The sequence below is a fragment of the Saccostrea echinata genome, unplaced genomic scaffold (assembly GCF_033153115.1).
Source record: "Saccostrea echinata isolate AGI-Se365-2 ecotype Australia unplaced genomic scaffold, CSIRO_AGI_Sech_v1 ptg000056l, whole genome shotgun sequence".
Taxonomy (NCBI): Eukaryota; Metazoa; Mollusca; class Bivalvia; order Ostreida; family Ostreidae; genus Saccostrea; species Saccostrea echinata.
The window spans coordinates 19,900,122-19,914,140 of record NW_026889805.1 but is presented as its reverse complement, the minus strand read 5'-3'; the positions used below and the strand labels follow the sequence as shown (position 1 = coordinate 19,914,140).

The 14,019-nt window shown below is 33.2% G+C and overlaps 1 protein-coding gene across 1 annotated transcript in view; it reads right to left on the bottom strand.

Annotated features, from left to right (window-relative positions):
• Positions 1-3,037: 3,037 nt before the first annotated feature.
• LOC133172928 (extracellular matrix protein 3-like) overlaps positions 3,038-14,019 on the bottom strand; it is a 29,786-nt gene continuing 18,804 nt past the window's right edge. The window contains exons 8-25 of the mRNA XM_061307780.1: positions 11,246-11,395; positions 10,685-10,894; positions 10,207-10,404; positions 9,565-9,732; positions 9,208-9,390; positions 8,983-9,113; positions 8,550-8,705; positions 8,193-8,400; positions 7,776-7,940; positions 7,363-7,651; positions 7,028-7,127; positions 6,590-6,782; positions 6,289-6,402; positions 5,956-6,080; positions 5,416-5,677; positions 4,898-5,085; positions 4,600-4,743; positions 3,038-4,475 (exon numbers count right to left, since the gene is read on the bottom strand). Of these exons, the coding sequence (XP_061163764.1) occupies positions 3,999-4,475; positions 4,600-4,743; positions 4,898-5,085; positions 5,416-5,677; positions 5,956-6,080; positions 6,289-6,402; positions 6,590-6,782; positions 7,028-7,127; positions 7,363-7,651; positions 7,776-7,940; positions 8,193-8,400; positions 8,550-8,705; positions 8,983-9,113; positions 9,208-9,390; positions 9,565-9,732; positions 10,207-10,404; positions 10,685-10,894; positions 11,246-11,395 (3,461 nt within the window). The 3' untranslated portion in view covers positions 3,038-3,998. The remainder of the gene's footprint in view (positions 4,476-4,599; positions 4,744-4,897; positions 5,086-5,415; positions 5,678-5,955; positions 6,081-6,288; positions 6,403-6,589; positions 6,783-7,027; positions 7,128-7,362; positions 7,652-7,775; positions 7,941-8,192; positions 8,401-8,549; positions 8,706-8,982; positions 9,114-9,207; positions 9,391-9,564; positions 9,733-10,206; positions 10,405-10,684; positions 10,895-11,245; positions 11,396-14,019) is intronic.

Here is a 14,019-nt window from a genome sequence, read left to right as displayed (position 1 = left end):
GATTATAATCTTTGATACAATGAAAACAAATATTTCCATTGACAATTTTCCTAGGTAATTATTAATAAATGTTTTCCTGATAATGAATATAAATTATGTACAACCCAAGATAATCAAGTAATTTACACATTTATTCTGAAATTAAGCCCTTTACAATATTAATTACAGATTAATTCTCTCGGACATTCATTCAATGATCAATTAATTTTATTTTGATAAGTATACTCTTCACGCCTTTTAGATATTCTTAGATTTCATTTGTTGTCCTCGATTCTAGATCCGATCGTATCTATAACTAATAAAAGCTATGAAAGTACGTTTTGTATTATACATAAAGCATTATTGTACAATTCTTTACAACACCTTACTCAAAACAAAATACATGTAATTTAGAAGATTTATAAGATAAGAAAGTAGTGAAAGAAATCAGTCGATCGAAATTGATCGCTGGTAAATTAACAGGAATAATTCCAGCACTGTTCTAATCAAAATTTATTAATCACAGTACTTCTTTTTATGAAATCTGAAAAACACCGAATATTCGAATCTTAAATTCATATTCGAATATCAACTCATCGAATGAATATTCGAATGTTCGAATATTCGTTGCCATCCCTAATTTATATGATCTTACTGCATTGAATTTGAACAATTCAGAAAGCATGAGTTTTAATTTCTCACAGCAATTTCGTATTTTAGAAAAGTACAGGGCCAGATTTGTATTGAATTTGAAACCGTACCTTCTTTTTTACACAGACATTATTTTACATTGTATTTCAGAAAGCGCACTATATCGCAATAGTTTTGGTTTCTCTGTGAATATTCATGAGTGAATAAAAAGTGAGTATACACGGTCACAGTCAATTGGAAAATCATATCTCGGATTTCGTGAGATTGCATGTTCACTAAAAGACAATTCAATTCAATGTTTTTTACAGCACTAAACCCTTATCACCTGCATATGGGTTCATGTCTCCCAGTTGATTCGATACGCAAGAGCATGCTCTACATGCGATCAATTTTTAAAACGAGGCAAGCTATTAACCAACAAGTTGATGAAACAAGGGTATCAAAAGGCTCATTTGAAGTCATCATTTCACAAGTTCTATGGTCGATACAATGACCTTATTGCGAATACAATCTATCATTTACGGATTTTTCAGTTTACCCGATCATGACATGGAGCACACGGCGGGTGTGACCGGTCGACAGGGGATGCTTACTCCTCCATGGCACCTGATCCCGTCTCTGATGTTTTTGTTCTGCTCCCGATCTGTCTTTAAATGAACTATGAGCTTGAATACTGTTCGTTATTTCATTTCACGCAAATTGTCATTTATTACTTTAATGCAGAAGATGCAGTAAATGCTATATTGAATACGAGGAATGTCAACGAATATTCGAACATTCGAATATTCATTCGATGGGTTGATATTCGAATATAAATTTAAGATTCGAATATTCGGTATTTTACAGATTTCATAAAAAGAAGTACTGTGATTAATAAATTTTGATTAATTGAAAATCTTCTTAGAATATCTAAAAGGCGTGAAGAGTATACTCATCAAAATAAATTTAATTGATCATTGAATGAGTTAATGATAGAATTAGTCTGTAATTAATATTGTAAAGGGCTCAATTTCAGAATAAATGTGTAAATTACTTGATTATCTCGGGTTGTACATAATCCTGAATTTTATATTCATTATTGGTAAATTAATTAATTACCTAGGAAAATTGTCTATGGAAATATTTGTTTTTATTTTTAAAATATTTTATCAAAGATTATTATCATATTCCTTATTTGGCTGATAATTGTAATGAATTACTCGTATTGAAATCTCAACAGTATACGACTATCCTGCCCTTGGTAAGACGACTGGTTCCTCAATTGGAGCTACTATAAATTTATTAAATTTGTTAAAATCATATTTTTCTACATTTAAATCAATTACTTGTTTCAAACATTGACAAATATCAAATGGAATTCCTTATTGTACACCTACAAAAGCCTTCACACAATCTTACTTCCAATATAAGAATACCTACGCTAAACCTTTCATGAGAGTAGGATGATGCATATTTAAAATAAACCAGATTTTATTTACTTTATCGAATATTCGAATATATTCGAATACTTTCATTGAATATTCGAATATGAATTATTGACGAAATTGACATCCCTAATATAAATAGTTTCCCTTTGATATATGCAGTGAGATCATATTAATTGTTTCCCTCATATATGCAGTCAGCGTAGGTGCATTATTATCGCGGCCGACATAATGTAAGGACAATTATGTATCGTCACAAGAAGTCTCCGGTATAGTCAATAGTGCAATATGACACCAGAGTCATGAATTTACTAATTTTTCATCTAAAAAGTTAAATGAACACAAAACGGTAGTGTTTAACACTTTATGTATGTTTTATTTCATTCATTTAAAGTGTCAGCATACACAAATATCTTTTCAGCATACCTTAAAATATGAAATACATGTAATTAGCACTTAAAAATAATGCAATAATTAATTCAAAAAATAAATAAATAAAAACAACCAGATTAAAGCTTTTTTTTCACCTGAACTCACAAATATAAAGTTTTAAAATCCCATGAGATTAAGAGCAAATTAGTAAAAAGGTATTCACATTTAAGAATTATTTTAAAATATATCACATCTATATTCTCAAAATGCAATACTTGTATCTTCAGGGGTTGCACTTGTATGTTCAAGAGCATATTTTTCCAAAGTTAATCAAAGGAAATCAATTCAAGAAACAAATTATTGTACTCTGTAATTGATTTTCAAACTATTGAAATATATACTCATAACATCATTTTGGAAGGTCAGTTCCCTTAAATTTGCATAAATAGATGTAAATTATCATGCTTGTTAATTCATTCTTTTTATTATGTTTTTGTATTCAAAAAACAAAGACCTTAAAAAGTATAAATCTGAAAATATCGGTTTTCAGAAATTCATAAACAAACACAAAAAAATATCAGCATAATAAAACTCAAAAGCATGTTCTGCACAACAGTTAAAGCCATAATCATAGTAAAAGTAAATAACAAACACATATACGCAATCAAGTGTAATAAAATTTTCTACAAATAACATCCTCTATAAAGACAGGTTTATTTTTTTTTTTGGCAAAACATGCAGCGATGAAAATACATCTATCTTCCATGTAATGAGAAAGGAGGGGGTTGGGTGTAAAACAAACACATTTTTTGACACATTTTCTTTGAGTATTTACAGCTTTTATGGAAACATCTTCAACTTTCATGTTTTTAAAACAGTTACACACATATTATTATAATTCCTTTCCTTTTTTAAATGAAGAAAATTTTTATACAGTACAGCAATACAATCATGATTGTTTACATTTTGGAATGCACAGGATATAAAATACATGGCATCAACAAATACGAAGAGGATGTGCACTCTGTGCTTCAGTGACAGTTTGCTTTTTACAACAACACAAGAATTATCATTCTCAAGGCACACATGAATGAAATATGAATATGCTATATCATTTTCATAAGGCACACACAAGATACACAGAAAGCATATCAAACTTGGTTTGATACCATAGAACACTCATATATACAACCAATGGAATGCATATTCATAATCATTATTACAAAGCATATGTATGAATCCATATGTCCACATGTGATTTGGGTGTCTTTATCATGAGGTACTTCTTGGTTCAATAGTCATGCCTTTGAGTTTCTTTTATAATAATCAGAAAGAGCATATATGCACTGTACTATGTACCTGTATGTAGATAATGACTTTGGATATATATATATATATATATATATCACTCCTTAAATTAGTTCTATTTCTAAAATATTGAAGATGGAATAGATGCTGATGATGTGAAATTATGGTGAAATATGAAATATCATTTGGTACTGTGTTTGAGTATTCATTCCTTTGACATTAATAATAAATTTCTTTCAAATCGGATAAAGACAGAAAACTGAGTTAAACTTCTGTAAAATCTCCATGTGTGTCAATTTTTACCACAACCTTGCGAGGTCCGGTAGAAACCACAGTCATTGTACTATCAGGAGTTGGTGGGGGTGAGGAATCTTTCCTCTTTTTTCGGATAATAAAAATGAGCAATATAAGAGTCAGGCACAATAAGACCGCTATCCCTACAAGTATTGGAATGAGTGAGGACCTCTCTCCTGTCTGGTCCTCGGAAACCTCGGATACTCCTGCCTTCATGTCCTCCTCCTCATAATGCTTCTCTGTGAGGACAATCCGGATCATGTTGGTTCCTTTGCCTGATAGCCCTAACTCATCCATGTCCTTAGGGGACCTCCTCTGTCTCCTCAGCCAATAAGGTGCTGTGTCCTCACCAGGCAGGGAGTGGTATGGTGCTATCCTGTCATCTTTAGTATTTGGTGAATGTAAATTGTAGACCACATGCAGAAACCAGAGCCTATCTGGATCACTCTGAAAAGATAAAAATGTTCAATTTAAAAAATCAGTATTCCTAACTTTGATTGAATTAAGCAAGGAGGATCTTCTGACAGATCTCTTATCAAAATATGACTTTACATCACTTTTTTACCCTAACCTTGAAGAGTGGCTCAGTATCAATAACAAATCCATCTGCTCCAGGCTGTTTGACCAGTCTAATGGCTGCATCTTCCTCAGCAAGTTTGGCTGATAAAGGTATCCCATTCAAATCTTTATCAACTGTAAAAGGAGCCAAGCGGTCCTAAAATCATCAAAAAGTAAGTGAGTAGATTTATCTTCAATTTCCTTACCTGCAGGTCTTAATAAAAAAAGAAGAGAAAATTGGAATGAAAAAAATTCTTGTTATTACATATACAGTTTACAGAATTCTCAGTGAATTCCTGTTGTAAACTTACAATTATTTTCATGTGATATTGTAATTTTTCCGAGTCTGAGAGGCATCCATATTGTTCAGATTCAGGATCAAATGTTGGAATATAGCCATCCTTGCCAGAGCAAATAAAAACTTTCTCCAGGGAAACTTGTAAATGGTTTCCCATCCTCTGAACACTTTTAATGTCAATTCTGCCATAGATTTTCTCACCTTAAAAACAATGCACATCACTATATTTACTAAGCAAATACTTCTCATTTCACAGATTCAGGAATTTTTACAACCAGTTGGCACTCCTCTTTTCTTCATTGTATTAAAAGCTAAAATAAATTGGGCTATATTTTTCTGTGAATATACCATACACTGTATTTTTACTCCATCATTAAAAAATTTAATTATGCAAAATACTTACCTCTTGCAAACTTACATTAAAATATATTAAGCATTCTTTTTCTTTTTTCTTCTTTTTTTTGTACAAGGAAATGCTTTCTATTGCAAGTGCTAAAGGAAAGCTTTCTTTCACAATTTCCAAATTCTTACCAGGAGCAAAGGAAGAACCCATGTTCTGTGAATATTTCCCAGGGTCCTCAGACATCCACTGGTCTTTCTTTCGCATTAAGTGGAAGTCGGTATTGAGTGTGTACTTAGCAGGGACCGGGTCACTGATCTGCTGGAACTGGACAGGGAGGGAGAAAGAGATGGGGATCTGGGGGTAGCAGGGTCCATCAGTGATGTATGTCTGGTGGACTGGGGTCAGACAAGGGATCAGAGAAATATTGTATACACCAGTGTAGTCTTCAATCTGTTGAAGAAATTCTTATGCATTAATACTCCATGGCTACAAAAAGAGGGTGGACGTATTTTATAACTTTAAGCTTAATTTAATTACATGTCCACAATGCAGGTTCTGAATATAAATTTCACACAGTAGTCCTTGAAAGTGTGTGACTTAATATTGTTTTTTTTTTTCTTCTTTTAAAACAATCTTACTGCAAAATTTGACCGAAGGTTAATTCTTACTGCAATTTTAACTCAAATTATTCATTTTTACTCAAAATTTGACTAAAAGTTAATTCTTACTGCAAAATTTGATTCAAACTGCCAGTGTTGTTCTGGGTGATTGAAAGTGGAATCTCCTCCCAAAAGCTGCAGAGACAGAGATAATCCTGGGTGGTCAGATGATGTCACAAATGAAGTAAGTACACCTGTTAAGATACTTAATCATCAAACTCTTGATAAATAAACAAACACAAAGAAACACTTTGAAAAGCCTTCAATTGGAATGGTGAATCTCATTTCATACAATTTTAAAATTCACAGTAGTCATACAATTTTAAAATTCACAGTAGCTTTAAGACGACATTTTTTAAGATTTGAAAATTGTAATTTTTTTGTTAAGCTTTAATTGTCTACCTTGTGAAGAGGTACCCTGTAGTATGAACTTTCCCATAAAAGCCGCCTTAGTAGTGAAAGACACATGTAACCTGCCATCATCTAGAACTCTCATGGCTGATGGATACAAACTCCCTGAAAAATCCCAATACATGTTATGTTGCAGCTGAGAATTGAAAATATATATGATGAATGCAAACCATACATTAAGTGGTATTCATGGAGAATGTACAGGTACAATTATTCTTAACGGTTACCATAATATACATATACTTTTCCAAGAGAATAAACATTTTATAATCCTCCACTTTCAAATGGATACCTTTGACATCAACTGTTGATGGGGATACAATTCCATCACCCCACATGATGCCAGTGTTGTACACAAAGGTCAGAGGTAGAAGTGATTGGTGGTCTTGGTGGAACCATGCCCCCGGGACTGACGGGGAGTACCTGACGTAGGACACATACAGCCACACATCCAAAGTGATGGCAGACAAAGTAGAGGAAATAGACTGTAATCGGAGGAAATATAAATAAGCATATTTTAAAGAGCTTTTTTAATTTTTACTATTTTTTAAAGCTTATTTTTGCCCAGTGTCATTTTTATCCTTTCACACCTGAATACAATTAATTCACCTACACACTGTTGCATTAAAAAGATAATGCTGTCTACCTTTGATTGCCCCATTTTCAATTTGCTCACTAGCAACCATAGCGAAAGAAAAAAAAATGGAGGCAAATAGTTTAATCTACTGACCTGTCCATCTGACCTGATTTGACCTCCGCACTTTGACACCAGTTCAGACAGACCAAAATAACCAGTAATCTCCCATACACAAGATTCTATGTCCAAGTTCCTAAAATATTTAAGTAATTTGATAATCATATAAAATGAGTCTGATTTTCAAAATTACATCCATGAACTTTAAGAAATTTTATTTCTAAGATCCTATATTCATTATCCATCTTGCATCTAGCTAGTAATTTGCTATTTACATGATTTCAGAATCCTTTATTTCATCCTTAGAATTGAAACACTACATATTAAACCAATCAATTTCAACTTTCAACATTTTATTAAAATTTGTTTACCTGTAAAATCTGAGAGTGGGTGCTGAACGTAAGTCTACATTGTGTTGATTGGGTTCTGCATCCCCTACAGCGTTACGATGGTGTGTGACATTAGACGTGAATCCTCCTACATGCTCTGTGGCATCCAGTAAATTAGAACACTGGTGCTGAGCTACCCTCAGACTGCTGGGTGTCAGGATGTAATCAAAGTTAGATGGCTGATATGTGGAGACCACCGGCAGGAGACCATCTGTATGGGGGATAGTAACCGAGATCCTAACCTTGTTGGGATGATCCCTGCTTTTAGGACCTAAAAATTGAGAAATGAATATACGTTACCAACAGGCACTAACTAAGTTTCATTAATTTGCTAAACACTGGAAGATTTTAAGTTTGAGTATGACTATTTGGATCATAAGCTAGTGCCTTACTACCTAGGTATCTGACGCTTGCTTGATACGACTGACTCCCGAGAGATCCATTCTGCCTTGGCATGCAGATTCCATTCTTATTGTCAATGATCACTGGTTTACTGGTCATTTCTTTACCTGGGTGACCTTCAGAATTAAAGGCTCTAGCAATGCACTGTACTCTGCTGCCTGAAAATATGCAGTGTTATAGGGTAAATTCTTTGTAATGGGATCATCCCAATTTGCTCAAAGCACTCCTACAAAAGATTAATTCTGGAACCCCCCCCCCCCCCCCCCCTCGCCAACAAAAAAAAAAAAAATATTGGCTACACAAATCACCAACAATTACATATAGTTTCCTAATAGAGAGTAAAAACTGGAATTTAATTTATTAATAATATCTTATTCCCACAACATTCTCTGATTTTCTTTTTAACTCACCTGCAGTAAAGTATATGCTATCAAGAGTGATTCCATTTGTAGAAGCAAAAAAGGTTGTGGATTTTATGTCCTCCAAGGGATAAGTCATTCCATTTCTTTGTGTCGGTGCAGCAACTTTCCAGCGAAACCTTGTTGCTTTATTGTCAATTCTAGAATTCCTACAAACCCGAGATAATTCTGTATACTGTGGGTGCATTGGGTTGCAAGCCTGAAAAAAAAAGATTTTATGATTTCTATCCACAATATAGCAATTTGAATGACTTTTTAAATCTACAAAGGAGTAAAGTTTATGGATAATTTGTAAGTGAGAGCTCTATGTAGTACAGTTTTAGTGTGTTTTTTTACTGTTGTACATACAGTGACACAGATGACGGGGTATCCGTTGACTGGATGAACATCCGCTGTGGAAGCTGTGTCGTAGTCTCGCAGTGATACTACGAGTGGTCTTAGAGGAAACACAACATCAGCCAGCCGATTCTTCTCCTCAATCACAACCTGAGCTCGAGCATTTCTCTGCAAAAAAAATTGTTTTACTTATCATCACAATTAAAGAAATAAAATAAATGAACATTCTTTTTTATGGAAAAAAACTACTGAAATAAATTACACTTAATTCTTTTCTGAAAAAAAAAATTACATTGCAATATATTGTATATAAATTATCGTGAGCCATGAATTGAACCCACTAGAATCAAAAGGTGAGCAACAACTTTGCAAGTAGCAGGAAATTTTTTTTTAAAAAAAATTCTGCTTTATTTACACAGCTTAACAAACAGAAGTCTTACTTTACCTTGACTTCAGCTATTCCATTTCTGTCTTGTCCTAAGTGAACAGTGAAAATCTCACTTATCTCCCTTCTGGCATCATGAAGAATGGAAATCTCCACATGTATTGTTGACATATCGGGATTAAATAGTAATTCTATAGGGAAAACAAACAAAATGGGGGTTCAATTCTATTATAAGTATTTAGAAGTAAATGCTAGAATATGAATTCAGGTAGCATTAGTCATTACCTCTGGCAAGAGGATCATAATCCTTTCCACTGTGGGCTGAGCCATCTTTGGTATGGAACAGAACCTTAGACACTCCTGAGACATCCCCCAGTCTTCTAACAGGAATTATGACCTTTGACACATCCCCAGGTAGAAGTGGCTCATTAACAAAGTATCTTGGTCGAGAAAATTTGATAATAGGCTCTGAAAATAAAAAAATGCTTTATAAGGATTTTGAAAAAAAAAATCTGGAATAATGTTACTACTGATGTGAGTACAAGAAAATCCTAGATGTAAAATGAAAAAACTAGAAGTGGTGTATAAATTGAGTATATTAATGGTTTAATATGAGCGTGAATTAGTTAAATGCCATCTCACTGTCTGAATCATCATTAATCCTAATAGTTGTTGTGTTCATCCTTCCAACTGTAGCTAATCCAGCTGCCAGACTCCGCGGATTTCCAAGAACAAGGCTAAATACCTCTGAATCTGGCTCATATATGTTGTCATTCACAATATACACTCGGCAAGACTTCTGTTTCTCACCTGAAACAACATGGTATCATGCAACATAAGAACTATACATATGCTAAATACCAGTAACTATCACTGCTGTCTTTGTTTCAATAGTGAATGCCAATCATTCTTCATTTCAATCTTACTTAATCTGACTTGAAACAAAATCAGTATTTCAATTTATTTTATAATTTAAAAGAATGACAGTGGATGAAGTTCCTAAAATTTATTTTTATGTAATGTCAAATAAGAAAATTTAAGATAATGGTCTAAATTAAGTTTAACTTTTAATTTACCCTAAAAAGGAGCTTCAATCATTTTTAATGAATTTCCAAATTCTAATGGCAATTTGCTTCATTGAACTTTATGGAATGTAACTGTGCAAAAGAATATATCCACTGGAATCAACAACTGTTCATCTTCAAAATTCAAATTACCAGTACTTTAAGTTGGAAATTCATTTTATTTTAGTTATTAATCAATGATAAAGTATAGAGTGTTAACCAGGCTGAAAATGAATCAGTGAGCCATCTGTGTCCATCCTTTCCTTGAAGTCCTCAGTCACTTGTGCTGTAGACTGCCTGGTGTAACACCTCACGCTGGAGTCATGGCTTATGTCCCCTGATCTAACAATTACAGCTTCAGCAAAGCCTTGCTCCTCATTTACAAAATACTCTGGGTCTTCAAACTCCATGGAGGGAACTGAAAAATGTGTTTCGTAAAAGAAATAAAGTTCGTACCTTGTTAAAATAATGAAAAGCACTTTAAATTTATTTTTTTCTTATAGCTTTTTTTCAATTTAAAAAATCTTAAGAATTTAAATTTAAAAAACAAACAAAAAAACCCTGAATTCATGAAAGTCAATTGCAAACACTTATTCTCTTCAGTGAAGAAAATATAGGGTACTTCATCACTCAGGTCTCAATTTGAATAGTTATCTGTAGACAATGTGTGGTCAATATAAATAATCCTGGCTCCCTACCGTCTGATACACTGTCATTGATGTAGACCACAGCTCTATCCGGAGATCCCAGTGACCCTCCGATTGTAGATTTCAGCACAATCTGGAAGTGCTCAATCCCTTCCAGATGAGGTCTTCCAAGATCATCCAGAATCCGGATTGATATTGTATTCAATGTTACACCCGGAGCAAAGTCCAGGATCTTATTAACTGCAATGTAGTCTAATCCAGCTGAAATACAAGGATTAACAAATTATTTATTTTTATTCTCATTTTAATCCTGAATTTCTTATCTTCAGAATTAAAAATTTTCTTGTTTAAAATTGATATCTCTTATCAAGTCAGCTGTTTTATCTCAACTAATAAACCGATTCCATATATTTTTTTATTTCACACAGTATGATTTTATCAATTTTTTTTGTCAGAATTGAGGTTGGTCAGTTTGTATTGCTGCCAGTTCTCACCTACTGTGTACAGGCCAGCCATCAAACAAGGCCTCTTCTCTAACATCAAGATCACAACCTTCTGATCTATTTCAATCTTATCAAAAATATTCATATTCAAGTGGTTTTCTTCACTGACCTTGAGCTGATTTGGGATTGGACATGCGTGAGCGAATGGTCACACTGGATGGCCTGGAAAGGTCAGTACCGCTCCTTTGGATCCCCACCTCTATTTGTTTTTCACTCTCATCAACAACATACTCTGATCTCTCAAATGAAAACTGGGGTTCTACAATATTATAAAGTTCATATTTTTAAGTGAATTTTTTTTTGAACATTTTTTATATGGATTTAAAAGTTTTTAAACTTTACTTCATTAAAAAATAACTACCGATACATGTATATTTATCTCTGATGATAAGAGATTCCAGAAATCCCCATGAAATATTAGGGAGTTCTTTTTTCATAAACTAAAAGAGAAATCCATAGTACCAATTGCAAGAGTCAATTGAAATTTGTGAAACCTGTCAACAATATTATATTTCATGACCAATTAGTTTTCACTACTTCAAGAAATTAACAATTTTATTTCACAAGTGGCAATTATTATGAAGTAGTTTTAGTGAACAAGATTACCGGTATATAAAAAAAAAGTTTCTTTAAATTGTGTCGTCTACCATTACATATGTACTTCTAACCTTTAAAATCCTATTACATTGTGCATATATTGGCAAAACAGTGGATATACTATTAACTGCACTTTTACAGTTAGTAAATGCCAAGGATAGTACTAGTGATTTGTACTGAGTAGCACAATGAATTTCACATTATCAGCATGAATAATTTTCTTAGCTTGGTTTGAATGTTAACCTTTCATTTATGATATTTTGGGGGGTTATTGGTATTCTCTCTCTCTCTCTCTCTCTCGTGTTTTTTTTTTTTTTGTTTTCCTTATTTTAATTGTATTATCAAAGTCTGGAAAGACCAACCAACAAAATTACATTTCATCTCTTCCTTAAAAAAGAAAAAAATAATTCAATTAATCTAAATCCAAAGATGAAACAAGTTTGTAGATAAAAAAGTTCTTCTGCTATCTTCAGGTCAAATTACACAGGGGAGGTTACTGTGGCAGAAACTGATAAATCCCCCCAGCGGGGACGACATGAGCTCTCAGTGAATTGTCAGTGGCTCATCCTACTCACAAATTACAACCAAAGCTGATTTGAAGGCACTCGTCTTCTCTTACAGATAACCTCTATCTTATTTTCATTTTCTATGATAATTTTATCAACTTGTCATTATAACAAAACCCCTGAAAACATCTTTTTTAGTGACTTTTCTCATCATTTGGCTTGAGTTAATCATCACTCTTAACAACAGGGTGCTGATGATTTTTCATATCAAAATGGTGCTTGTTATGCATTGAAAAAAATATCCTTCTGGATTTTCATGTTCTTTGGGGCAAATAAAACACTCAACCTTGTCTTATTTTTCCAACATGAAACAATGTTCCTCTCCAGAGTACTGTACATTTACAGACTTTATGATTTTTTAAACAATTATGAGGATAATTTTTCACATTTTTATTTCTGTGGTTAACAGCAGTTGACTCATGCTTCCACATAAGCAAGCAATCTTAAAAAGTCATAAAAACTAAGGCATAAGTAACTCAATACCCGTTAAAAGTCACAACTGCAGGAGATAAATATTTCTTATCTTTATCAATTTTGAGTTTTCCATTTCATGTTGCCAATACATTTAGCAATTCAAAAGATAATTTTGCCAGTTTGCACTTGAAAATATATTTGTTAATTGCTGAGCACATCCATAACGACTAAGAATATTTCCCCTGTGCACTGAGCCAACAAAATTTATGGAAATAGGTTTAGATTGGCCTGTCAAGACTACTTTATTTCAAAAACTTTGCAAACAACAGAAAATGCTAAAACAGAACCGACAGGAATTTAGCAAGATAGCTTTGTCAATTCCCCCTGTCAAGATATTCCTTTTTATACTGACAGAACACAAAATTCACAACAGGCTATCCCACACTGAAAAATAAAAAATAAATGAAGATGGGAAAATTGGTAAAACATATGCATCTTCTCCCTCAATAAAATTCTCTTTTTTCCCCTATATATATACACAATTTGAAATACTAACAGAAATAAACAATCAAAGCATCAAAGGGGTGCCCTCAGAATTATAGAAAATAAAAAGCAGCACATCTCAGTTTTATGTACACTTTTTTTTCACTTCAGGTGGTCATAACATTTGTTTTACTGAGTTCATCTCTCTGATTTATCCGGTCATGAATCACACCATGAGGTGAAAGGCAAACAGCAGATGGGATGTGATTTTTGAAATCCCTCCATCAACCTGACACATCAACTTCCACAATTCGCACTATCTCATCTTTTCCTGCCCCCCTGACCACACATTGAAAAGTTATCTAGTCCTTCACACTGATAAAAACATGCATGCTTTATCTATGGCATTTGGCACTCTGTTAATAAGAAATTAATTTTTCAATGATAAAATATCAAATTCTACTGAAATACATGAAAAAAATATATCATTTGCAGGTGCTTCCTTCTGTGTCTAGACACAGAGGAAAAATTAATGCTTTGGATGTTTAAACACATTAATTCCCTGTGTGTTTTCCTCTCATATCATTCTAATGTCTAATTTAATTAATACAGAATAAATGTCAAAATACCCCAAATTCATGAATATATTTTATCTTAAGTAGCGAAACTGACAAGGATCATACAGACTTAGACTAGGATAATTGACCATAGAGTCAGAATTTTCCTCATCAGCGAGTGCTATATTGCAGTGATGGGTTTGGATGCATATGCACAGCAGATGTTATTACACCCTAGGGCATTGTTTAATGTATCTAAGTGAACC